Source organism: Heloderma suspectum, chromosome 3, assembly GCF_057233095.1.
Source record: "Heloderma suspectum isolate Gila_16-S chromosome 3, 16-S_ref, whole genome shotgun sequence".
Lineage (NCBI taxonomy): Eukaryota > Metazoa > Chordata > Lepidosauria > Squamata > Helodermatidae > Heloderma > Heloderma suspectum.
In genome coordinates this window covers 96184209-96211055 of record NC_139460.1, presented here as the reverse complement: position 1 = coordinate 96211055, position 26847 = coordinate 96184209, and the positions used below count along the sequence as shown (strand labels likewise).

The following is a 26847-nucleotide window of genomic DNA, read 5'->3' as shown; positions in this document are numbered from 1 at the left end:
CATGGGAGGCCGCTGCTCCTTCAGCATGTTTTGGGGACAAATACGTTGCTGGGATCCAAGATTTATATCCTACTCCTCTAAAATTCAGAGCAGCAAATAACCAGATTGAAATGTCTCTACAGCCTTTCTAAAAGCCTGCTGGGAGGGACTCGTGATTCTGTAGAAAAGATGTTCCACTCTGCAAAGTCTTAGCAGAGAAGACCGTGATATGCTTCTTCACAGATCTTATTTTTATTTATTTGCAGCATTTTTACCCTGCTCTTCAGCCCAAAAAGGCTCCTAGAGCCACTTACACAGATTAATAATAGGACAGTCCCTGCCCTCAGGTTTACAATCTAAAAGACAGGACAGAAAAGGAAAAGGGGCTGGAAGTTTCTGAACTTTTGAAGGGTTTCTGTAGCACAGCCTTCCCCAGACTGGTCCCCTCCAGATGTTTTATTTATTTATTTATTTATTGCATTTATATCCTACTTTTTTTCCTCCAAGTAACCCAAAGCGGTGTACATAATCCTCCTCCTCCTCTCCATTTTATCCTCACAACAACAACCCTGTGAGGTAGGTTGGGCTGAGAGGCAGTGACTGGCCCAAAGTCACCCACTGAGCTTCCATGGCCGAGTGGGGACTAGAACCCAGGTCTCCCGGCTCCCAGTCCAACATTTGAACCACTGCACCACACTGGCTCTCAGCATGCCCAGGCACGATGGGAGTTGTCGTCCAAAACATCTGGACAACACCACTTTGGGGAAGGCTGTCCTAGCAAATCTTAGGGGAAGGGACCAAATGGGCAGAGGTGCTCTCTCAGTGTGCTGGAACCAAGAGGGTCAAGATATACCAAGATTTATGACAGCCCCTCAAACATCATGCAAGCCTGAAAAACTCTGCTTGTGTGACTTAAAGAGTAAGTGAACAGTACTGCTAACGGCTGTTTGAATACTAACACTAATGCTATCTGTGCAAAAGACTTGTTACACGCTTAGTTACAGTGCAAGGGGGGGTGCTGGCTTAGAGTATAGAGAGACCTCACTAGCTATAACTGATGCTCATGCTTTCAAGATGGCAGTTGCCAGGATTACAGAGTACTAGAGTGCTGGGAAAATAGCTTTGTGGGGCTGGCGTATTAATCATGAGAAAAAAAACCTCTCATCATTGGAAACACCACAGGGAGTCAGGGTTGCTTGCTATAACATGGCCGGTGAGGGTAAAATATAGAACCAACCCACAATGTGGTTTGCACTGAGTGGTCCCATTGCATGGCTCCTACCAAGTCACACTGAGGTCTCACAGAGAAGAGTGGGGAAGAGTCCTTTCCCACCCTGTTTTGAATTCTGTGGCTGGCGTAATCCCCAGTCAAAGACAGCTTCACCCCTTATTTTTATTTCATTTCCTTCTGGCCATGGAATGTTGGTCTTCGCACAAACTTGTTATGTGCAATAAAAGCTACCCCGCATGTAATATAACATGGTGCAGAGCAAAATATTGATCCCCAGTGAAAGATCTATTGCAAACAATCTGCAACTGCATGCTGCTTGAGCGACCTGAATCTGCACCTATGACCTTAGCAGCAGCAGAGTTGCCAATGAATGTATGCATTGTGCTGTTGCCTGGCTCCTTTTCATGTTGGAACAGGGAGCAGTGAAAGTCATGGTCAAATCCAAGGGAAAGGAGAACACTATGGGTTAGGCCACGATTTCCACTGTTATCCAGTCCAACATGAAAGGGAGACATGGCACAGCATGTGAAGGGTGGAAGAGGTAGGGCCACGCAGCCCCACAAGATCCACTTGTTGCTGGATTATGGGAGGAGAGGGGAAGAGCACACTGTAGAACAAGCCAGTGACAGAATCTCCTGCTCGGTAAGCGAAAGGGGCATGTTAACTTCCAAGAGATCCCCAGGAACTTGGCATTAAGAGTGCTCGGGTAAAGGAAATGTCTTATGGCAGCTTTGCACATTACAGAATAGAGGTGACTGCAGCATTTCCACAGCATGTCTCCATACATTTTCAAGGAATAAGGAGAGTCTCTGCTTTTGGGCCCATAGTTTTGTGTCTGTACCACATGCTGCTAACACTTCTTTGCCTTATTGTGTAAAGTGATCCTTTAAAAGAAAGGTCTGGGTGGGTTGACTGCTCAGTTTAAAAAAATCCTACACAGTGGGGGTGCCTCTCCTCAAAGTTTTCTATTTAGTTAGATAGAGGAAAGGAACCAGCACCACAACCCTTCTATAGGACTGATGAGGCGATAACGATAGACTGCTCAGGAGTTTCTAACAGGCTTTGTTTTTTCTTGAAATCTTTTTGATTATTGCAAGTTGATATGCAAAGGCCAAGAACTGAAAGGCTACTGGCTTCCAGGCATGCTAATTTTATGTCCTTGGGCTGCCAGGTTTAGTGATAAGTGATAAAACGTTCAACAAGGAGGAGCCCCAGGAATATTCACCATCTTAGTACAGCAATTAAAAAATAGATAAATGAGAACAACTAAACTGCCTTTGTAAAAATAAACTGTATATAACAATTAAGCTAAGAAAGTTTAATGAATAATACAGGACAAAGGATCAAATAATCAGAAAAAGATTTCCAGAGAGGTAGCCATGTTAGTCTTGCAGCAAAACCAACCAAGATTCTTGTGTGGTATAAGCTTATGCCATAATAAATGTGTCGGTCTTTAAGATGCCACAAGACTCTTTGTGGTTTAGAAAAATATATTGTTGGTAGAAGGCATGGTAGAAGGTTAAAAGGTTAGAAGAAGGTGATTAAGTACAGTTATAGTCAGCAGACTACTTGTCTACTTGCTTGCATATCACTAACAGTCAAAGACTAACATTAAATATTATAGTACACTCGTTTAAATTACATAAAAGGTACACTTGGCCACAACATCTGGCCTAATTTTTGGTTTTGTTTTGTTTTCCTCTATCCCCTTGTTTTTGTAACACCTTGCCTGATGAAGAGTTCCAGAGAACTTGAAAGTTTGTGCACTCTTTTGTGACAATTTTGGTTGGTTCTAATAAAGATATTGCCCAACTGTGGATTTTGGATTAAATTACATGGGGACTTTTTCTTGCACTCATTGAGCAAAAATAAGATATTTACAAATGTATAAACAAGACTAAAGGCATGCATCATCTCTTTCAACAGTTCGATAAAACAGTATGAGGGCCTGTAAGAAGGTACCTAAACACTTTCCTGTTGTTGTTTTTAAAGGACACTAGCAAACAGATTTAAAATGCACAAGATGATGGGTGGATGGGAGAAATATATCAGAAGCTATTAACATAAGGTGATGTCCAAATCAATATAAAGCCGTTGTCGTGAGGAGTGATTAAGCGTTTCTCTAATATCAGAACAAGAATGGTAAATTAAAAGGTAACCAACTGGTCATGTACTTGTTTCTGCAAAAGCAAGCAGCCTTCCCCAACCTGGTGCCCTGCAGATGTGTTAGACTACAACTACCAGCATCCCCCAGCCAGCAGGGATGCTTGGAGATGTAGTCCAACACTGCATTCTTTGAGAAATCAAATTTTACACAGTATATAGTAATTTGCAAGCTCCAAAATTTACAACACCAAAGTTTGACAGTCTCCAGTTGCTATTTCTTTAAATATGATTTCAAACCCATCGGTGACATTAACTCAGTCATGTATTAATGCGATACAGAAGCAGAGGCGATTTGGTCATAGTAACTGGAGTGTGGCTAACCTAGTTCCATCCTGAGCGCTGCAGTTAACGTCCGCTCCATATTCTAGGAGATGTCGCACAATGCTCAGCCAGCCTCTAGCACAGGCCTCATGCAGGGCACAATAACCAGCATTGTCACGATGGTTTACATCACAGACTTTGTTTTCCAAACAATACAGAACCACTTCCTGGAAAAGAGAAGCAGGAGAAAACAGACCAAGTTGTTTGTTGCTGTGGAGACATGCATACCTTTACTTTTAACATGCAGGGAATACCCCTCCAATTGGGCTATTAGCAAGTTACAAAGGAAAGAAGGAAGCCATCATACAGCTATCATCTCAGCTGAAGAAGCCAAAACTTTGAAGAACAAAATGAGCTATTAGCCCGGAAGGAAGATCAGGATATCCCAAACAGCACCTACTCTCAACACATTTATTTATAAGTTAATACATTTGTTAGTCTTTAAGGTGTCATGAAACCCTTTGTTGTTTATAAGTCAAGTATCAGATTTCGACTGAACTAACAGACATGTTTAGTTTGCAGTGTATGGTATCTACATAAAATAATTATTTTTCCACACTAGCAGAAGGAAACAATGTGGATGTATACATTTTAGAGTTGCCACTGTGACCTTGGATTTGCTCCAAAAGTGTAATGTCATCAGTTCCTAAAAGTATATGTTATAATCCCCACCCACCCTGTTCTTTCAGATCCTTAACAATACACTTTAATTTCCACTTCTGTTCAACTGAACCTCCTTCTGGTATTTTGCATATTAACTACTGAAATCACAAGTTCTCCTGGAGAATACCGTTACTGCTGATCCATACTTTAACTTATTAGTGCCTCAGCTGCTTCCTGGAGTCAAGTTTCACCTTTGCACAGTAATGTGTAAAACACTGACCATGAGACATTTTGGGAGTTTCCCTGTTTCTGCTCCATGTCAATGGTGGCCACTGGCAGGGACAAAGACACATGACATCATGATGTTCCATTGCACGTGGTGTGTCTGCGCACGTTCCAGTGCAAAGTGGAAATTCACCATGGAGAAAGAGCTCATCACAGATAAGGTAACATGAAGACCAGTCTCATCAACCCGAGATGTTTTCATGAAGGTAAGAATGCCTTGTGGACCAAGATAATTGACTGGGAATGTTTGTACTGCTTTGGCAGTAGTGTGAGCCTTCAAACACAATCAAGCCTGCAGGCAAATATGCCACTTACAAGTCCTCATCATTGCAATTATTGGCATTACCATAAACCTATGACCATTCTATCACCTAGCTCAGAAGTATGGGATAGTACATCCCACTCAATTTGCCCTGAATGAATGGTAGAAAAAGTGCAGTGAAAGAATTGTAATGCAAATACTGTCAGTTTATCTGAGATCCTTCACAGTATCAGACTGCCATTTTCTTTCTCAACTAAAAACTGAGAAGAGGATGAGAAGAGGGAGTCATGTGACACCTTAAGATTTTATTATGGCATAAGCTTTCATGAACTAGAAACTACTCTGTCAAGTAACTTTTCCCAGTACAGCAGACTTATCCTTGCAGTTCCAAATCTGCTGGAAAGCCAACAATAATCTGCAGTCTTCACATACCTAACCTAAGGAGTTGGTAGCTAGGATACAGCATGAAACTGTTCGTTAAGCAGGCCTTTACTAACCAGATTCAAGTGGAGAGCAGTAAATTAATGAACTGGCTGTCCAGGCTAAGGAAAGAAGCCTAGTCATATGTTGTTGTTGTTCAGTCATTCAGTCATGTCCGACTCTTCATGACCCCATGGACCATAGCACGCCAGGCCTTCCTGTCCTGCGCTCTCTCCCGGAGCGTGCTCAAGTTCATATTCATTGCATCGGTGATGCTATCTAGCCATCTCATCCTCTGCCGTCCCCTTCTCCTTTTGCCTTCAGTCTTTCCCAGCATCAGGGTCTTTTCCAGGGAGTTTTCTCTTCACATTAGGTGGCCAAAATATTTCAGCTTCAGCTTCAGTATCTGTCCTTCCAATGAGCACTCAGGGTTGATTTCCTTTAGGATGGACTGACTGGACCTCCTTGCAGTCCAGGGGACTCGTAAGAGTCTTCTCCAGCACCACAGTTCGAAAGCATCAATTCTCTGGCGCTCAGCCTTCCTTATAGTCCAGCTCTCACAGCCATACATTACTACTGGGAAAACCATAGCTTTGATTAGACGGACCTTTGTCGGCAAGGTGATGTCTCTGCTTCTTACTATGCTGTCTAGGTTTGCCATAGCTTTCCTCCCAAGGAGCAAGCGTCTTTTAATTTCAGGGCTACAGTCACCGTCTGCGGTGATCTTGGAGCCCAAGAAAGTAAAATCTGTCACTGCTTCCATTTCTTCCCCTTCTATATGCCAGGAAGTGATAGGGCCAGATGCCATGATCTTCGTTTTTTTAATGTTGAGTTTCAAACCAGCTTTTGCACTCTCCTCTTTCACCCTCAACAAGAGGCTCTCTAGATCCTCTTCACTTTCTGCCATTAGGGTGGTATCGTCTGCATATCGGAGGTTGTTGATAATTCTCCCAGCAATCTTAATTCCGACCTCTGATTCATCCAACCCGGCATTTCTCATGATGTACTCTGCATATAAGTTAAATAAGCAGGGCGACAATATGCAGCCTTGTCGTACTCCTTTCCCAATTTTGAACCAATCGGTTGTTCCATGTCTGGTTCTTACTGTTGCTTCTTGACCCTCGTACAGGTTTCTCAGGAGACAGGTAAGGTGGTCTGGTACTCCCATCACTTTCAGAATTTGCCACAGTTTGTTGTGATCCACACAATCAAAGGCTTTAGCATAGTCAATGAAGCAGAAATAGACTTTTTCTGGAATTCTCTTGCTTTCTCCATGATGCAGAGAATGTTGGCGATTTGATCTCTAGTTCCTCTGCCTCTTCTAAACCCAGCTTGTACTTCCGGTAGTTCTCGGTTCGCATACTGCTGAAGCCTTGCTTGTAGGGTTTTGAGCATCACCTTGCTGGCATGTGAAATGAGCGCAATTGTGCGGTAGTTTGAACACTCTTTGGCGTTGCCCTTCTTTGGAATTGGAATGTAAACTGACCTTTTCCAGACTTGTGGCCACTGTTGAGTGTTCCAGATTTGTTGGCATATTGAATGCAGCACTTTAACAGCATCATCTTAGCCATACTGTGAACAAGGTTTGTCTTTTCAAAATGGGCAAGACTTAAACTTCAAGACTTTAAAAGTTAAAGGCTCTTCCAGAGGGTGAATTTTTCAAGTGGCACCCATGCCGCTCTCTGCTCACCTTCAAACAGCAGGATGCAGTCAGCGGAGAAAAGGTGCACAACATAGTCCCAAAGAGACACCTGTGAAAAAACTCTTCTGTTGTTTGGTACCTCTTTTCTCATTTCTAGTTTAGAGGTATAGTGCTAAATCAGCTGCTGCAACAGGTGTCAGGTCTTGTTAGTGCCATTTAGTCCGCCCTCACCAACCCACCCAAATGTCTTGGATGTAGTGGGGAAGACAGTGACCTGTGTGCCAGGTGCTAGGCAGCTTCAAGGCCCCTGCTTTCCCTTTTATCTTTAAACTGGACTTGGACTTCAAACAGAGGATACCTTCAAAAGTCCTCTGACAGTCCTTTGATGGTGCTCTGTAAAGCAGGACACACTCTAGGTTAATTTTAAACTGGTTCAAAAAGGGGTTTTGAACATATGAAGCTATACTGAACCAGGCCATTTGTCCATCTGGCATGCATTATCTACCCCAACCTTCCCCAATCTGGGTCCTCCCCACCCCCCAGATATTCTGGCCTACAATTCCCACCATTGCTGACCATTAGCTACCAGACTGACGGAATTATAGAGGCCAAAACATCTGGAGGAATCCACATTGGTCTACCCTGACTGACAGAGACTCTCCAAGGTTTTTAGATAAGGCTTTCTCAGCCTTACTACCTGAGATCCATCATCCAGAAATGTCAGGGATGGAAATGAAGTCTCCTCTCTCCACAAAGCATGTGTTGTGCCACTGACCTATGGACCCCGCAGAGTTTTGGCTTTGGGACTTTAAAAAAAGCCCCAATACTAAAATCAGTATTAATCAATGGGCAATATAACATTTGCCTATATTTAAGTGACTGAATATGTGTAAATTAGAAATTGGCCAGAGTTTCTCCCCTCTCACACATGTTCTTGCTTAACTCCCATTCATTTAATTTGCACAGAAGTCCCTGATGGACTGCACCCATTCTGCATACAGCTTCTTATGACAGAACTGGAGAAGTTCCCAGTGGATTTTATCCAATGTCATTAACCACGAAATGTAACAATGTAGAGTTTTATGGTTAATTAATTAAATGCCTCATTAACTCTTTAAACATGATTTATTCAATTCATAGAATTTTCAGCCCTCTCTGTTGAATTTCAGAATATGTGGCTGACAGCACATGACTACTTTGGATACGAAAGTGGAGATCATGGGGTCAGGGGAATGCAAAAGCTCGTGTAGAACACTAAAAGGTTATGGATGTAGCCTATATTTGTGCTGTCATCAAACACACAAAGGGGTCTGTTTAATCTATAAAGACTATATTCACTATTGAGCCTATTGGCCAGATCTTGCTCATGTGCCATTTTCAAGCACTCCTGCATAGTTTATAATATTGCCATAAAAATTGTGTGAATTTCCACCAACAAAAGCTAATTTCAATGCTTCTTGTAAAAGTGCAAATGTGTGTGTATGTCTGTGTGTGGGGTGGGGGTGGTGTTAAGCCAGTTTAAAAATCTCGTTTTCTGTGAGAGACTCGAAGAGATGTGGTTCTCCCTAGTAGGAACAATAATATATTTAAAGTGTGTGTGTGTGTGCGCGCGCGTGTGAGTGAGTGAGAGACAGAGGGATGTGGGTGGGTGACAGGGGAGTTTCATTTGCTGCTTTAGTATGTGTGGCAGGGAGCCCCTGTAGATCCATATTCCATGAGTATGGATCCACAGAGCATTCTGCATATCATCCTCTATCCAAGCCAGCAAAGAAAAAAATCACTGAAAGAATAATGTGCCTAAAGTCTCTTTACAATGCAAGAGCCAGCCCTGTCACAGTGATTTACATCACAGACCTTGTTTTCCAAACAATACTGAACCACTTCCTGGAGAAAAACGGGAAGGGTGGGGAGAAGAAACTGTTTGTTGCTATGGTGATACCTTTAACATCAGAGGCTGTCACTTAAAGAAAACAGGAGGGAGGGGCACATTTCATCCTGGACATATTTCCCCTTAAAATTGGGGAAAGTGGGGCGGGGAAAGTGGGGCGGGGGCGGGGGCGGGGGGAGAGATGAGAAGAGGAATGTTCCAGAGCGAGTCCTTCTAAAACAGTCTTCAGAAAGCTAAGAGGGGCATTTGCGGCCAAACTATCATGGCGACCTACAAACTCTGCTAGGCTGAAGCCTGTAATGCATTCTACAAGGCAAACCCCATTTCTCTGGGGAAACCATGAAGGAAACCTCAGATTTCCTGTCTACAACCCTATCCACAACCCCCCTCACTCACAAATTCACTGCCTTTTCTAGCATTCTGTATTCCTCTATTATATGGAGGGGAATGCTGAGAACACACACAGGGAAAAACATTATCTTTTAATTAGAAAGCTCATACAAAACTTGGCACAAAATACCAAATTATTTCTCAGCCCCTTAAGATAAAATGTTCTCTGTAAAATTATACTCAAGAATTAAGAAAATGAAAGTTTGTCTGCAAATCTCAGAGCTTTGTTGTATTGTGATTCGGAGTGCTATTCTGTTTTTCTTAAACCAAAACAGACATTACTTTTAAATCTGTATGTAGAAGCTATGTGTATTTCCATGTTTTTCTCTAGAGTGGGCAGAGGGCCCACAATATGGATTAGGACCATAGAGTGGTGGGGGGTTAGAGGTACTTTTAAAACTCTCTGCACCTATTCTAGAGTAAAAATGAAAAAAGACATAGCAGCTACATATGGATTTAACGTAATGCCCATTTTGGTCCCCTTTAGCCGACTACAACATTTTCTTATGTTATGCCTGTGACACAGGAGGCCACCTGAAGAGCTGCATCTGCACACCAGCACAGCCATAGTGAGGGCCAAACTAGACCAGACAGCACCAGTTGTGTGTGTTTAAACAAATAATTGCCCAAATCACACAGAAAGGATGTGTCTATTTTTTAACAACAGTGTGTGGATGATGAGTGCAGAACCCACCCACAGCTTCTCTACCAGCACCTTCTCTTCACAGTTGAGCTCTGATACTCAACCTCAGCTGACTGAAAAGTTATTGGAAAGAAGATCTGTGCAGAGGTAAGCAGGAGGTGCACAATGGATTCAACACCCATCTGGTGGTGTGCCCCTTTAGCTGTCAAAATTGGGGCCTCAGCCCCTTTCTATTGGATTCCTACTGAATGTTTAAATACACAGGATTGCCACCAAAACATCTGGTTTGGCCCTGAGCATACACAGTGAAAGGAAAGGAGAAGTTCCTAGGTGCATGTAAGTCAAGTCAGACAGCATACGCAAACTTAGTACCACCTAACTACCTACTTCAAACTTCTCTCAGAAGTCAGAAATACTTCTCACTTTCTCTCAGATTGTGCATTCAGTATAGCTATTTCAGAAGGAATTTTAGTTTGGTGTTTGTCACTGCTTACTATGGAAAGGGCCTTCACCATTGTCCTTATTTGTTTTCATTGAAGTCTTGTGGAATACAGCTTGAATTAAAAAAAAAACGAAAGTATTTGTGCCAACCATAAGAAAGATGCCAAAATCCATTATTTGGATAACACATTTATTAAGCTAACTAAAAATCACAAAAGAGTGTGCAAGTTTTTGAGTCCTCCAGAACTCTTCACCAGGCAAAATGGTAAACAAAAAAAAGTGGAAACAAAGAGTGTTGTGGCACCTTAGTGACTAACAAAAAGTGGCTAATGTTCAAGCTATGGAGCCTGCATCTAGTTACCATCTTAAGATGAAAGAGGATTGGTGGGATAGAGTCTCCTAGGTGCAAACTGAAACCATCTCAGCACCCAAGAGGGCCTGCTTTGAATATCTGCAGCCTCCTCCCATATTCCATTTTAAGACTGTAACTTGATGCAGACTCCAGGGCTTGAATATCAGCCACTTCCTCCCCTGCTTTTTCTTTGTTTACCATCTTGCCTGATGTAGAGTGATGAAGAACACGGAAGCTTGCCCACTATTTTATGACCATTAGTTGGCCTAATAAGTGTACTGCCCAAATATGGAATCTGAATTAATTAAGCTATGCAGCAGCCTATGGAGGTTGGAGGCAGGATTCCCACTGGATATGGTAGATGTGCACTAAAAGCTAAAGCACAAAAGTTCCCCCTGCCCACAGTTTTCCATTTTCCCCCAACGGTCACTCAGCATCCTGCAGTGACGGAGCATGCTCAATCTTCATTGAGCTGTTTTGGGGCTCCTCTCCCCTTAGGGTTTTTTTCCCCTAAAGGTTACTTTTTTCCTTTATTTTTTTTTTACAAACTTCTACAACCCATAAGGTTCTCCTAAGTCTGCTAACACCTCCCACTTGTACATGGATAGTAGTGTTTCATTTAAGTCAGGGCTCCAAGAATGAGTTTGCTTTTAGTATACAGGATGGCTTAGTCAAATTGGCCTTTGTTGGGGGGAAAAAAGAGTCTGTCTTTCTCTCTCCCTCTCCTGCCCTCTGTCCCAGCCCTGCCCAGGTAAGCCACTGCCACCATTACAGCTGGGGGTGGGGGAGAGGAAGGGCAGCAAAGTTGTATGTGTGTGAGAGGTTGGGTTGGAAGGAAAGCTGTGTCTAATCTTCATTCCTTCATCCCAGCCACCACCCTCATCAGTGAACTTGAAAGCAAATGTCTTGCAGCCCCCATTGCCTATAGAACTGGCCCCTTGAGAGCTTAGCAACAGTGGAATGGGAAGAGCCAGTAAGGGTGCAATCCTATCCAGACAGGTGGCCGCCTCCAAACTCAGAGGCAGCTGCCTATCCAATGCAGGGCAGGAGAAGCATAGAGGGGATCGTTCGCGCTCCGCGCTCCTCCTGCCCTACATTTTCAGCTAGACAGCCGACTGCGGCTGTCTAGCCACGGGAGGGCTGAGCGGGGAAGGAGGCTGCTGAACGACATGTTGGATGTGTCGTACAGGCATTTCCGCCCTCCCCACCCTGGAACGCCCCTAGACATACCCCTTTTTGGCCACTCCGCACTCCTCTTGCAAGCGCGGAAGATGGGGCTGTTCCGCGCTGCCTCCGAGGCAGCGTGGAAGTGGGAGGAGGTTGGTTCTCTGGGAACCGACCTCGGGGCGCAGGCTCCACGGTCGGTTCCCAGAAAACAAGATCTCCTGTGGCCATCCAGCCGCTGTCTAGCGGCCATAGGATTGTTCCCCAAGTCTCCTTAAATTACTAGGCAGCACTGCTTGATCTAGACAGGGAGCAAACTAATGATTTTATATAATTGAGAGATTCTGAACGGATGCCTTATTGGGCTACAGCTAAACTACTACTATGTCCACATTCTGAAGCAATCTGTGTTTCCATGTAACAAATGCTTAGATTTTTCTTGTTTTTTTAGTCTTCTACTTTTCTCCTTTGATAAAATGCAGCAAATAAAAAAAATCCAATTAAGTAGCTAAGGAAAAGGAGTAAGATGCTGTCCAAAGCCAATTAAATATACAGCCTGGGGCACATTCTTCACTGGGTTTTTACATCTATAAGGTGTCACATTGCCCTACCACACAAGAAGCTAGATGCACCATATATATCTTCACCACTTGGATCTCAGTTTGCTACATTAGCAATAGGAATTTGGATTCCTATTGTCTTCACTTTCCTTTTTCATTAAGGAAAAAGGGTACAGCAAGTGAGCTGTCTCTTGATTAAAATCTTAGTGCAAATCGGTTAAGGAAGATTGTTTTTAAGTTCTGGTCCTTTTGTCTAAGCTGCATAAGATCTCATGTGTTTTGCTACAGGCAAAGGAAAAACAAAATGTTCCCATTAATACAAATCTTTGTTGAATGAAAGGATATATCAGGACCTTTATACATACTGAACTTTAAACCACATTGCAGCATTTTCACAAGCAATGTGTAGATAAATATAATAAGCCAAATAACCAAACACACAGTCATCTCTAACCCAAGACCTAGGACTGCAAAGGTACTTTGCTAATAGGTCATATATAACTATTTTCACCATATGTGCACAATCCACAGCCCATTGTAATCTGTGGCTGCTAGATTTACTGGCTCTAAATTGCACTCTATAGTTTCCAAACATGGGACAGACTCCAAAAATGCATTCATATATCGAAAATGCAATGTTCAGAAGCAACCTAAATTGAAGCATGTTCATACACTCATACTGCCAAGGCTATGCAAGTCATTAACCCTCCTTAAATACAGCATAGATGTTCTCTTCACCTATGAATCCATATACATATCCCCACCCCCCTCCACTCAGGATTCCAATCCTGCAAAACACATCATGCTCTGAATTCTTACTGGCAATGACAGGCACCTATTCAGGTTGAAGGTTATTAAATTACAGGAATTTAAATGGTTTTGCTCCTACCCCAACCCACAAAATATACTAATTGCATGCTTGAATGAAGAAACAGAACAGAGAGCCTCAAGATATTTCACCATGTTGAGGAGGAGCACAAAGAGAGACTCTAACCATGTGCACAATTAGAATCATATGTGACACTAAGCATCTCACATATTCTAATTCAGAGTGGTGAACTTCAGAAACAATGCTTGCCTCGTATCCCAGTCGGGCTGCCCTTTGCAGAAGAGTTTCTCCAGCATTCTTATTGACAATAAGCCTTCGGGCTTCTGGTGGCATGGGACGACTTGGGGTAGTCTCCTGAGGGGTACTTGCAGTCTGCAGCTGTGGGGGCTGAAGAGACAGGCAATAATGAGGAAGTCTGCTGCTGCAGGCGATCATACAATGCCTGCTCATGTGATTCGACTGGTGAAGAGTCTTGGTCTGAAGGAGCCTCTGGTCGTATCCAGATTCTCCTCATTAACTATGACCTGTCAAAATCGTTACTGGATTCCACACCCCACCTCATCCACCCTTAATAATTCACAGAAAATCTCCTCTTTTTCTCTCTTTTTTTTAAAAAAAGGTGTAGTAGTATCACCTTCTGGATTTTTTTAACATCGAAAAATGTAAGGCCAAAATCCTGAAAGAATGGACTGTACAGCAGTCCCAGGAAGTCAGGGAATTTGTCCTGAAGTAAAGTGGAGTGGGGATGGCATTACAGCAAAATACATTTTAAAGTAAATAGGAAGACTTTGAAAGAATCACTGGCTATGTTAGACAACACGTTAAGAATTTAAATTGGCTGATTTTTTTTTACTGACTTTACTAACCCTACAGTAATATTAGTGGACAATTAAGTCGAGATAAAGATACCTTCTCCTCAGTGCTTTCAATATCTGTAATGTCATCTCCAGTCAGGGATGACCTCCTTCTCCTCTCCTGCAGTGCCAAATGTTTTGTTTTACACTGACGTTTCCCTGGTGGCTTCTCAGACTCGCTGTGTTTCTGTAGCAGGGATGCGGCTTTGAAATCCTCTTCTTCGTCCGTGCACAGCACATCTGTCTTCCAGTTTTCTTTAATTTTCTGCTGCTTGGCAGCCAACCTTGAAGTTGGAGTACAGCTTGGCTGGGTTTGCCTTTTGCTGTTTATATTGGTGGATGAAAGGTTCTTCATATGCGGAGACACTGGGAAAAGAGGGATACCTAAATGGGAGGAAAGGCATTGCACATTGCATGGTGTGTTGAAACAGAACACACACACACACACACACACACACTGCTAACACTTAACACAAAGCTCTTCCACTGTTTAAAAACAGCCTTTTACAATTGCATTGCATTAATATTGTAAGCAATTCTGCTTACAAAGTGCTAACCCACAAAATAAAAAGGAATTGTAATGGGATGATATATGCTCTAAAATAAGTTCTGATGTGCCTAGGTCTAAGGATAGTACACAGACACACAATCCTGGCACTGCACCATCTAGACACTGATAATGTAGTAGTAGTAGTAGTAGCAGCAGTATATCCCCCTTTTTTCCCCCAATACTGGGACTCAAGGTGGCTTTACAACTTTAAAAACTTATACAATGTAGATGGCCATCAGTCCACCCTCTCAATATACCACCTCCTATGAATGCAAATGAGAGAAGGGGCTTCCTTACCTGTAAGTTCATGCTACCAAAATGGGAATATACTGCTCTTTCAGGTATAGACTTGCTGAGCCTTTTCACCTTGGGAAGCCAGTTTTTGCTATTTTTTGTAGAGCAGTAGTAAGTGAAAAATTCTAAAGGACACAGAAATGATTTTCAAAAGCAGAGATTGTATTTAAGTGCCCAGTTCCCATTTCTGCCTTTGAAAAGTCTCCATTTGTGCACCAAAAATGAAGAAAACATTGGAGTCCATTTCTTGCAGCATTCTGAAATGGATTCGTAGATCCAGATAGCAATTTCTTGAAGTACAGCTTTCTACCAGTAAGTAGCTGCCTCTCGTGTTCAGTGCTTTGCAAGCATCTAACTTTCAGGTGAAAGTTAGTTGTCTTGCAAGAATGCCATGTACTTAATCTAACTGAGCCAGGATATATTGACCCTATGTGACTATTTTAGCTTCGCCAAAACACCAAAATACACGGTCTAGGTTCATTCTACTTTTGTAATATTCTACCAGCCATGCCCGAAGAGAGAAAATGATTTCCTAAGACATGAAGGAAATATGACAAGAAGAAAGCAAAAATGTTCAAGCTGCATTTGTTTACATGTCATTTTTCAAGTGAAAAACAAAACTCAACTTCTTTTGAATCTAGAAGGACCCAGTAGAACCCTTAATCCACTGAAATGAACAAATGACTAAAAAATAAGAACATTTTGTAGTATTTGAATGCATATTATATCAAATCAAGGTTTCTTAAGTTCTGCTTCTACAATATCAAGCGATAGAGAAATGGAGCAGAAGCCAGGAACTGGAACGGACTGGACACATGGCACTTGAGATGACTTGATCTGTCCACCTAAGAGCAACCTTTCCTCCCTAACAAAAATTCAGAAGCTCCTTTGAAAAGTTGGTTAACCCTCTAGTTGTTCTAACTGTTGAGGACTAAGGCCAAGTTCTCACTGGAGTGGTAAACCTGTGCTGGACTATATGATTTCAGACAGGGGATGGGGGCTCACATTTTTTTTTACATAGGAGCTGTAAAGGGGCCCAATCAGGAAATGGAGCAGCAAATGGTGCCCCTTTTCCACTGCACTATGGCCCTAATTAAAGTTTGCTCTCCCTCTGCCTGCTATTTATCATGCTATTGACACCTATACCAGCTCTGGGAAGTAATTCCAGCTCTGGGGAGCAATTTTTGTCAGGACTCTAAACCCAGGAAAAAGGGTGAAACTTTCCCCTTTTCCATGTGCCATGGGTCCAGTCCCACTCCCCCCACACACACACACCTTCTGATGTTATCTAAAGACAGATACATTAAATGAGATCAAACATTTAACCTAACATGTAGCTTGTCCCCAAAAGCTCTTTCCCAAAGACATGCTCCCAGTTGGAAATGAAAGACTGTATTTCAATTTATGTCATACTATATTCTAGCTTGTATTAAGTATTATGGCTGTTGTGCTGTTATTGTATTTAAATTGTCACTTTATTTTCTGTGAACTGCTTTGAGCACAATGTATCTCTGGAAAATGCAGCATTTATTTATTTATTTAATTTATTAATCGCCCATCTGGCTGGTTACCCAGCCACTCTGGGTGATGTACAGCATATAATAAAACAGTTAAAAAAAAAAAAATTCTACAATAAAAACATTTTCTAGAATACCCTAACCCACCCCAAATGCTTGCCTGAACAACCACGTTTTTAATGCACGGCGGAAGCTCATTAAAGAGGGGGCATGGTGGAGTTCCCTAGGGAGGGACGTCCATAGAGTGGGGGCCACCACAGAAAAGGCCCTCTCCCTCGTCCCCACCAGTCTAGCTGTCCTGGCTGATGGGACAGAGAGAAGGCCATCCGAGGCTAATCTTGTTAAGCGGCCTGTCTGGTGTTGCTGGAGGCGCGCCTTTAGATAGGCTGGGCCGGAGCCATATAGGGTTTTTAAAGGTCAAAACCAACACCTTGAATTTGGCCCGGAAAACAACTGGTAACCAGTGCAACTCCTTCAGCACTGGAGTGATGTGATCTCACCGGCGGCTGCCTTTAATCAGGCGAGCTGCCGCGTTCTGTACCAGCTGCAGTTTCCGAACCGACTTCAGGGGTAACCCCATGTAGAGCGCATTACAGTAGTCTAAACGAGAGGAGACCAGGGCACGTACTACCGATGGGAGCAGATGGTCAGGAAGGAAGGTGCACAGCTGCCGTATCAGATGGAATTGGTACAGCGCTGTCTGGCTCACAGCTGACACCTGAGCCTCCATGGACAGCTGGGAGTCCAAAATGACCCCCAGGCTGCGGACCTGGTCTTTCAAGGGTAGCCGTACCCCATTCAACACCAGGTCAACATCCCCCAGCCTCCTCTTGTCTTCCACCAAAAGTACCTCGGTCTTGTCAGGGTTCAGCTTCAGCTTATTCCTCCCCATCCAGCCACTCACCGTCTCCAGTCGTTTGGACAGGGATTCTACGGCCAACCTTGGTGAAGATTTGAACGAGAGGTAGAGCTCCATGTCATCCGCATATTGATGACACCGCACCCCAAACCTCCTGATGATAGCCCCCAGCGGCTTCACAAAGATGTTAAATAGCATCGGGGAGAGGATGGAACCCTGTGGCACCCCACAAGTGAGTGGCCACGGGTCCGAAACCTCCTCTCCCAGTGCTACCCTCTGGTACCTGCCGGAGAGGAAGGACCGGAACCACCGCAATATGGTGTCTCCAATGCCCAACCCCTCCAGGCGGTCCAGGAGGATACCATGGTCAACGGTATCAAAAGCCGCTGAGAGGTCAAGGAGAACAAGGAAGGAGCATTCACCCCTATCCAGAGCCCTCCTCATATCATCCACCAAGGCGGCCAAGGCCGTTTCTGTCCCATGCCCAAGCCTGAAGCCCAACTGAAATGGGTCTAGTTTAGTTTATTTAGTTTATAAATAAACTGACTATGACTAAATAGGAAAGAGAAGAAAGTAGCAGGAAAAAGAGGCTGAGTAGAAGCACCCAGCTATTCTGCATTTGACCACACAGGGAAAGAGATTGGGAACAGACATCTGTCACTTTTGCTGACATAAAAAGAATGGAATACAAGCATGCTTCTTTCCTTCCTCCCTCCCAGCTCCCCAGAATATAAAAAATTAGCCCACAAGTTCAAAACCTAATGGAGCAGCCTATTCCCATGAGTGACTAAAGACTTAAAACTCTTCATACTTTGTTTAATCTACTCAACCTTAACAGCCCATTTTACATACACATGTGTTAAAAATTGTTATGAAAGTCAAAACCATTCCCAAATGATAAGAATGCCAAAAGTTAATAATCTACAGACAAAAATATTTTAGGTTTCTTTTTAAAAGACACACTCACACCCCTAGGCTTTAAAACATAATTCACACCACACCACACACACACACAAACAAATTTTTGCAAAACAAGCATGAGTGAAGTTTAATAGTGGCATTTAAAGTCCTTTATATAATAATAAAAATTTTATATTATATATATTATAATATAAAACTTTTACCCCCCAAAAAACTACTGACAACCTCTTAGCATTGGTGGCAGCATGCGTCACTAAGTAATGCTAGATTTCCCTAGTAATCTCTGCATACCTTGTTCATTGTCACTTGTTTTGAGGGACTCTTCAGACCAACTTCTATTGCTTTTGACCTCTGACCTTTTCTTGGTGTGCCTTTCTTCTGTGCAGTCTTTGACCTTTGCAGTGGCCTCTGGCTGAACAGCCTCAGCTAAATCTTTCCTGCTTTGCCGGCCCAACTTGCCGGGTGGGGATCTCTCTGGTGACACCTGCTGCTCCCATAGTTCCCTAAGATGCTGCAGGTGACGCTGCTTTTTGGGATGGAGCCCTGTTAATTCAATGCACACCTTCAGGTTGGTCACCTCATTACAATTGGGCTCTTCTAAGTGGTTAGAGGAATTGTTTGTCATTTCCCTCTCAGGCCAGCCATCTAATGGAAAAATAACTAAAAATTAATCAAAAGGCCCTCAACTTGAAACAAAAGCTATAGTTCACTTGTGGGGCAGATTGTTTCAGCTTCACCACCACACTATGCATTTTTAAAAGATTAGCTCAGGTAGGGGTTTGCATGCACTACAGCCATTTGCATTGTCCAATGATTACATTGTCCAATGACTAGTCTTTTTACCCTTTAGGTACTCGAACATCATTCAGGTGAGTACTTGGGATTGGCACAAACAAGGCCATAAATGGACATATGTTAATTCAAAGAGTGTTCATTTCACAAGCCATGCCTTAAGAGTTATCAACTGGGCCTTGTTACCTTTGGAATTCTTCCTCTTTTTTGCTTTTGATGCAAATTCCTCCTCCAGTTCCTCTACAAAGTTTTCTTTAAGGCTTCCATCGTTCTGCATTTTCTCACCAGAATGTTTACGCTTTCTGTCCAGATGTGGGCACAGGGCCTGGCTGACATCTTCTGCTGACTGGTCAGTTGTCTTTTCATATACAGCAAGTCTCTCCAAACAACAGTCTGGTGGAGGACCTTTGTTCTCGGTAGTTGCACAATTGTGGTCTGGGGGGCTCTCTGTTTTATGAAAATCACCTTTAAAAAAAAAGTCACCACATTATTAACTGAAGGAATCTGTTGTGCAAGAATACTGTATTTGATTGCTACAGAGCAAATCTAGTGCCAGCGTACAATTTTAAAGAAGAATTCTATCTCTGAAGCATTTGAAAAGTTAAATCTGTAAAATGCAGGGATTGTTTAGGATGAATATTATAACAGATGTACTAAGAACCATAGGAAAACCAAGCAGATGCAAATATTGCTAGCATTTATTAAACCAGTATTTCAGTGGGAAAAAGGGGCATCATCCAAGTCATTCTTTTCCCCATATATATTATAGCCACCAGTTATTTTGCAATCTCAGATTAATTCTATCTGCTCATAGTGCAAATACAAACCCAAGGAATGTATGCTATATTGCCTGATCATAGGGTGGTCAGGTGTCCTACTTTACAGAGGACAGTCTTCAGTTTTGGAGAACTGTCAATGGGACAGTCCTCTGGTTGAAGGTGTCCTCTATTTGGTGGGCTATCCTGTCCAAATCTGGTTTAAGTCAAAGAACCATGAGGAGGGAGAGCAGCAGAAGCCTTGAACTTCCCCATAAACAGTTAGCACTTGAATGGCAGACTAAGCAGGCACACACAGGTCACCTGGTTAGTCATCTCCACTATGGTGAGATGTATTGTATTTCTATTTAAATTATTGTCATCATTTCTTAATTTGCATCTATACAATAAATTAGCATATGAAAATGTTATGAAAATTAGTTGTCTCTTTTTTGGCAATACATTTCCTCTTTTTTGGCAATGCATAAGTGGCCACCCGAATCATAGGCCATGATTATGGCAATTGGAAACACTTGGTAACCATTGGAAACATCTTGCAAGGCTCTGCCCACTGTGCTATTCAGCTGACCAGGTGGGGAGATCAGACGCCTCAGCCCCCTTTTCCCTGCTACTCAGCTGTTTTCCACGTATCAACCCATCAGTTCCAGGGGGAGTGAGAGAGACAGTGTGTGCCTGTGTGTGTGTGTGTGTGTGAGAGAGAGAGAGAAAGAGAGAGAGAGAGAGAATGAACACTGTTCGTGCATTTTTCGATTTGGCCCAACCCACCATCAGTTCTGACCCCATCCAGTGCCAGCATACAGTTGCAAGGGAATCTGGATCTTGGGGCAAAGAAAGTTCTCCATCCCAACTTAGCACAACATCCCAGTAAGTGTGCATTCACTGGGTAAGAAAAATGTTTTAAAAGTGTCATACATATCCATGTGTGTGATTATTAGTAGTGCAGTTACCATATTGCACTTCCAGTCCTCTTTCAAAATTCTATAGTTTTCTTTATTTTACATAGCTATGGCACGCATTTGCAGGCTTTGAAAACCTGGATGACACTTTGTATCCTCAAGGTTATGCTTAACTGTAAGCTTAGCCAAGAATATATACAACATAACAAAATCCACTTAGGCATCTTATGGTCTTCAACAGACATATTTCTGAACTGAGCCTAAATAAATCCAAGTTCTATATAAACAATGCATAAGAAGCCCCACCTTAAACCTGGAATTTCATGCACTTTGTTCTTTTATTTAAAAACAAACATTTTGTTATGTGATTTTCTTAAGCTTCTATCCCTTTCATTTATTCTCTTTTTCCCTCCAGTTTTCTTTTCCTGCTTTTTTAAAAGAATGCAGCTGATCTCTCTCTTCTTATATATCTGCCTCTTGTCTTCTTTTCTTTGTCCTATCTCCCCAGCACATTCCTCCTCTAATTTATCCCATCAATCTTATCAGCCACTGAACTTACTCCTTCTATTTCGTCACATGCCTTATCATCAGCAACCCATTTCTTAAAATGTTTGCTTGATACCTGCTAGTTTGAAAAGCAGACTTAAGAGGAGTTTTGAATCTCCGTAAGGAAAGCCATTGAAAAGGGAAGGGTTTAACTGAACCAATTTACAGGAGCAGCTCATTTCATGGTAAAACTTAATGGTGTCAAAGCAAGATAATCTATATAATGTTTAATGCTATTATTATGATTATGATTATTAGGCTGAGTCGTGTGTAGGTAATATTCATCAGCCCACATATTGACATGATCATTTTCTTCTCCCATCACAATTTCTTCAGTTATACTGATGGAAGATTTACACAGTACTATGTAATGAAAGGTTCTACATGAGTTTAGATTATGGGGCAAACAGAAGAACATCATGCTGTAAAAATTAACTTTGATGAACTCGTGATGGCCTGTAATCCAAACAGATGTTAAACCCTCCCCTTGCCTCAGTTCTAAGTGGTTCTTAAGACTGAGGTATTTAAGAAAGGGATGTGGGGCTGAATATATCCTGAGATTATAAACAACATAAAACTTTTTTTTAGCATAACTACTTTTGCTGAAAAATATTAACTGTTAGGTATAATAAAGACAATGAAAAAGAAACCTAGGTTTTTACATAAGTGATGTGCAAAGCACACAGGACTGTATCAAATCTTCAAAGCATCTGATGTCACCAACTTCAAAAGAGGCAAAAGTACTACAGCTTATTTTCATCTGAAATAAAGGTCTAGATGGGTATTTTGTAGTCTTCATTTATTAGATTCTCCACATTGACTGCTAGAAGAAAGTGTTCACTCTCACTTTGTGTTAAGGTTCTTTAATAAAATACTAATAACCTTCTTGCAAATATTTAGAGGATTGGGATGTTACTGGCGGGGATAAAACTTTGTGCTCTAATGAGAAGTAAAGCTTGAAAAATGTGTTAGTTGGGCACATGAATCCATGGCTACAGAAGTTTTGACCTACTGGACTCATACCGATAGACTGACCATTTAAATGAAACACTAAAGCACACATCCATCAAGCACAGCTCCCACATAGCCTTCATTTGAAGTGGGCCTTGAACAAAAGTTCAACTAGACCTCAGATGGATTAAACTCAAAGTTGCTAACCTGGTTTTGACCTAAACCTTAAAAAAACAAACTGCTGCCTAAGTTGTCTGCCATCTCCTATGCCTCCCCCTCTTTCTTAACCATTTAAATGGGCAAGCAACCATGGCCAATTCATATCTCTAATCCCAGTTGAGAATATGCATAGGTGCTGGGGTCAACAAACTCTTTTCCTATCTGAATGTGAATCAGAGCTAGGCCTGATTTATTTACCACAGAAATATTCAGGAGAAACCAAATAGAGGTGTGTGCATGCACACAGACACACACACAGCCAAATATCAGGCAGCCATACATAAGCCAGGCAACATGCATTAGTTCATTATAATGCTTATCACTAATTATGTCAAAGATGGAAAAAGTTTCTTTTGCTCCATCATAAGCGCTTGAGAGAAATGACTGCGCTGAATTCTCTTATCATTTTACCACCAGGTACCATCTTGATAGGAATGCCAGCATGAAACAAGAACATTTCTCTGCCTTAACGGTTTGAGAATTTCCTACACCTAAAACTCAAGACAGAAACCTTGACTTCCCAAATACTGTGCAACCAAGCATCAATCAGTCTCCTGCATGTGAGAGTTTTGTACAAGCTTTTCCTTTAATCACAGCCACTCTGAATAAGGTGATTTCTGGGCTTTCTTGTATTAGTACTTCCAAGTCTAACACCGCAACTTCTTGTCTGCATCTTCTAGCTTCAGTCCGACCATGGTAACACAGAAACTAAACACGACCTTGCATTCCACAGCAAGAACAAAAATAGAATCTCCTTCAAGTACTATTTGTTGCCCACAGTGCACTGATCACACTTGGAGATACAGACAAGTTTTAACTTTGCCTGTTTGTGAACAGGAAACAAATATCTTCTTTTCTGTACTGAAGGCCATTATCTTCTGCACATGTGACAACAGAAGCAACTTTTCATCTCTTCATCAGTATACTTTTTCTTGTCACGAAATTTTCTTTAGGAAATGCTCGTGAGCCATCTGAACACTGAAATTATCTAATATCTGTCATCCACAAAGCATAACATAATGGGAACAGGACAGCTTGTTAGTTACAACTAAACCCACCTGAGATTAATAAACTTTAGGCAGCAATCCTATACAAACTGATTGAGTTCAACAGAAGTTACTTCTAAGCAGGACTTACATCTGACTGAGCATGCATAAAGTTGGGCTATACAGCATTTCAAATTACTTCCAGTGGATTGAATCCAAACTTAGTCATGCTTAGAGTAGTCCCACAGAAATTAATGGGATAAGTTAGCATTATTTCAGTGAGTATACTGTAAGCATAACTATGTCTAGATCCAACCTCAAAATAAATAGGACAACATTTTGACTTAACTATTGCCAGACTGTGTCCAATAAGTGTAATCCAAGCCCTACATAAAGGAAGCAGAATTCTAGTTTCATACACATACAGGATTTGTTTGTTTGTTTGTTTGTTTATTTCATTTCTATACCGCCCAATAGCCAAAGCTCTCTTTGGATGTTTCCACCCTTGTTTATTCCTGCCTACGTAGCATTTCATGTGCGTGTGCATCACTGGAAGACATAAAAGTAATGAAAAATACTCCAAAGAGAAATAAGCATTTGCTGTTTTGAGCTTTCATTGCTCAGTGTGTGCAAGACCGTTGAAGAGCAAGATCTCCCAAAAATGGGACATAAGAAGTAGTACCTGTTTGAGGGATGGAGGGAACATAGTTTGGGGCACTGAATTTGACTGGTCCTCCCAAAAGTATAAGAAACCTGTATGTGTCATTGCCCCAAAATTGAATAGGCAACAGAAAGACAGAAAACAGTGAAAAAAACCTGCCGAGGTAGGTATAATGTAATATAGAATAAAATGGGAAATATCAAGGGCAGAATGGCCAACATGGGGATCAACATTGGCAGCTAAGCAGGGTCAGCCCTGGTTAGTACTTGGATGGGAGACTGCCTGGGAATCAGGATTCCTGCACTGAGCAGGGGGTTGGACTCGATGGTCTTGTAGGCCCCTTCCAACCCTATGATTCTATGTCTATGTCTATCCCACCCCCACCCCCCACTCCACCCCCTGCAAAAAGAGCTTGGTTAAAAATTCAAAGTTTGGGTTAAGGAGCCTAGACATCTGCAAAAATGCTGCAGATTCTTTCTCAACATAATTCCTAACAGCTTTGCAAATATAACTACTTCCCTTCTGTTGGTTGTATTTGATCCCCAACTCTCATAAATTAATCTTAAACAAAATAACGTGCATTTTAGAACAATTTATAACCATTTAATCTAGCATTCCTCTAAATGCTGATAGCAGAGACACACTTATTTCATGAATTAAAATTCAAGTCACACTTCCCTCTTCCACCTGAAAAAGTCTTGCTTTTAGTAGGAGTAAGAATTACCTCACAGGATCCCATCTCCTTCTCTCATCATGGTCAAGGATCTGGACATGCTTCCTGATTGGAAGGCCAGCCTAGAGCAGTAACTCACACAGAGATGCAAGGGGCAGCCTTTTCTGAGCACAGGTAATGTTGCTGTCTTTCTGTACTGGGAGTGCTTGAAGGATCTTGCAGAGATGCAAGATTAGCTGCCAATCAGCAGAAGCTGACTAGGAGAACACAGTGGAAATTGTCCTTGCTTCAGCACTCTGCTTCCTGAAACAAATAGGATGAGGCTTCTGGATCTCACTTCTAGGTAGGTAGTAAGGTCTTGTTGCCAGTGCTACCTTCTCACCCATAGTCTTCTCACCTTAATTTTTGTGGTGCAAAATATTGGCCATGTTGCAGCAGCTAAAGCCATTCAAAAGGTCTGGGATGCCTGATCTCAACAATCAGTTCCCTACTGTGGATTTGAAAAGCCCATTTACACATTTAACGTTTCTTAAAATACATGTACTATGTGTTTTAAGAAACATGTAATATTTCTCCAAGAATCAATTCTGATTCCTTTTACCAATATTGAGCCGCCAGACCTTGTTTAAATGGATCTGTGTACCAGGCTGCTTAATTAACATCAGTGCTGAATGGACTTATAACAAATACATCCCATAATTTATCACATTTGTGGCACAGAAGTTTTCCATAGCAACATTTACAAGCCACCTTGGCAACAAAGCAGCTATCACTACTGATTTTGAAATTCCCTGGAAAATAATAAATATGTTTGCCTCCTATTCTTGGTTTTGTATTTTCAGCTAGGAGGTAGCCAAACTACTCTGTGCCATTCTGATAAAATAAAATAAAAATTGCACTGATGCATCTGCAAGAAACAAACTCAATATCGCCTTAACATGTTTATGCCACGACAGTGGAACAACAGTTGGAACAGAACACCACATCCCAAGCACCTTTTTTGACAGCTTGTTTGACAGCATGATAATTAACTGATTATGAAGGATGCAACCAGAAAGAAAGAGAGAAATACTTTGCCCAACCCATTGGTTGAACCTATGACAGTCATAGCTCTTAATCAGCCCATTTCACCTTTGCACCAGATTAAGGACTCGGGTATTATATAAGCATGGCTGAACTGCCAGTAGCATTACAGTCTCTCCTGTATAGTATCAGGCATGTTTTAGAGAGCAGGCAGACTGCTGTATCTGCACAGCATTTTGCTTGCTTGAATGAGACTCTGCCCAAGTGCAACCGTCCCATCTGCACACCACAGGACCAAGAAAAAAATTATTTTTCCACTCCTGTACATTTACAGTCGTACAACTATTCCATGTAAGGACGGATAAGACAAACAGTCGGCGACCCCTCTTTCTAGACTTCTCATTCTCATAGGCCTGCTTCCTTTGTGCATTGAACCATATGGGTGGCCTCTAGCACAACTGCATAATCCAAGTTGCAAGTGGCTCCCCAAGGGGTTCATGTGCATTTTACCTATGGCATCACAACCCCCCACCACAACAAGGGAGCCACTTAGCAACATTGAGGATCAATGGGACATCCTTAGGCTTCATGCTTCTGCACAGAGTTCAGTTCAGTTGGGGAACTGAAGGCATGTCACAGCCCTTCACGGTCCCAGTCAATTCCTTTTCCATTGATCCTGCCTGTCCCTAGGTCAAAGATGAGGACAAAAACTAGCACTCTTTCACTATCACATCTGCCTTTGTTTTACCTTGTTGACAAAAGGGGTAGGAGGAAAGAGAGTGACCAGATTCTCACAATCAAAACAAGCCACCATGGCTTTTTTAAGTCATGGTGGCTTATTTAAATCTCTGGCACTCACTGGGGACTGCTAGCCTGATTACCCAGCCAGGCGCGGCTTGCCATGTCATCCGAACCCGGGCAGCATGGTTTGTTTGAAGGGGAAACAACCCTCAAATAACCCATGGCCAGTTGTTGGGTTATTTAAGAGTTGTTTCCCCCTCAAACAAGCCATACCATCTGGGTTCACACAACATGACAAGTCACACATGGGCAGGTAATTAGGCTAATAGCGCCCAGCATGCACCGCAATTTAAACAAACCACAGTGGCTTGTTTGATTGTGAGAACTGGTCTAATGTCTTTTACCAGTTTTT

General features: G+C 42.2%; 1 protein-coding gene across 9 annotated transcripts in view; it reads right to left on the bottom strand.

Annotated features, from left to right (window-relative positions):
* BCOR (BCL6 corepressor) overlaps nt 1-26847 on the bottom strand; it is an 89562-nt gene that overhangs the window by 11499 nt on the left and 51216 nt on the right. For 7 of the 9 annotated variants that reach the window (XM_084843931.1, XM_084843933.1, XM_084843929.1 and 4 more), the window contains 5 exons: nt 19150-19428; nt 18463-18816; nt 14086-14414; nt 13426-13563; nt 3698-3864 (listed from right to left, as the gene is read on the bottom strand). In XM_084843931.1, coding sequence (XP_084700057.1) covers nt 3698-3864; nt 13426-13563; nt 14086-14414; nt 18463-18816; nt 19150-19428 — 1267 coding nt within the window. The remainder of the gene's footprint in view (nt 1-3697; nt 3865-13425; nt 13564-14085; nt 14415-18462; nt 18817-19149; nt 19429-26847) is intronic. The other 2 variants (XM_084843935.1, XM_084843936.1) reach the window with 2 other exon arrangements.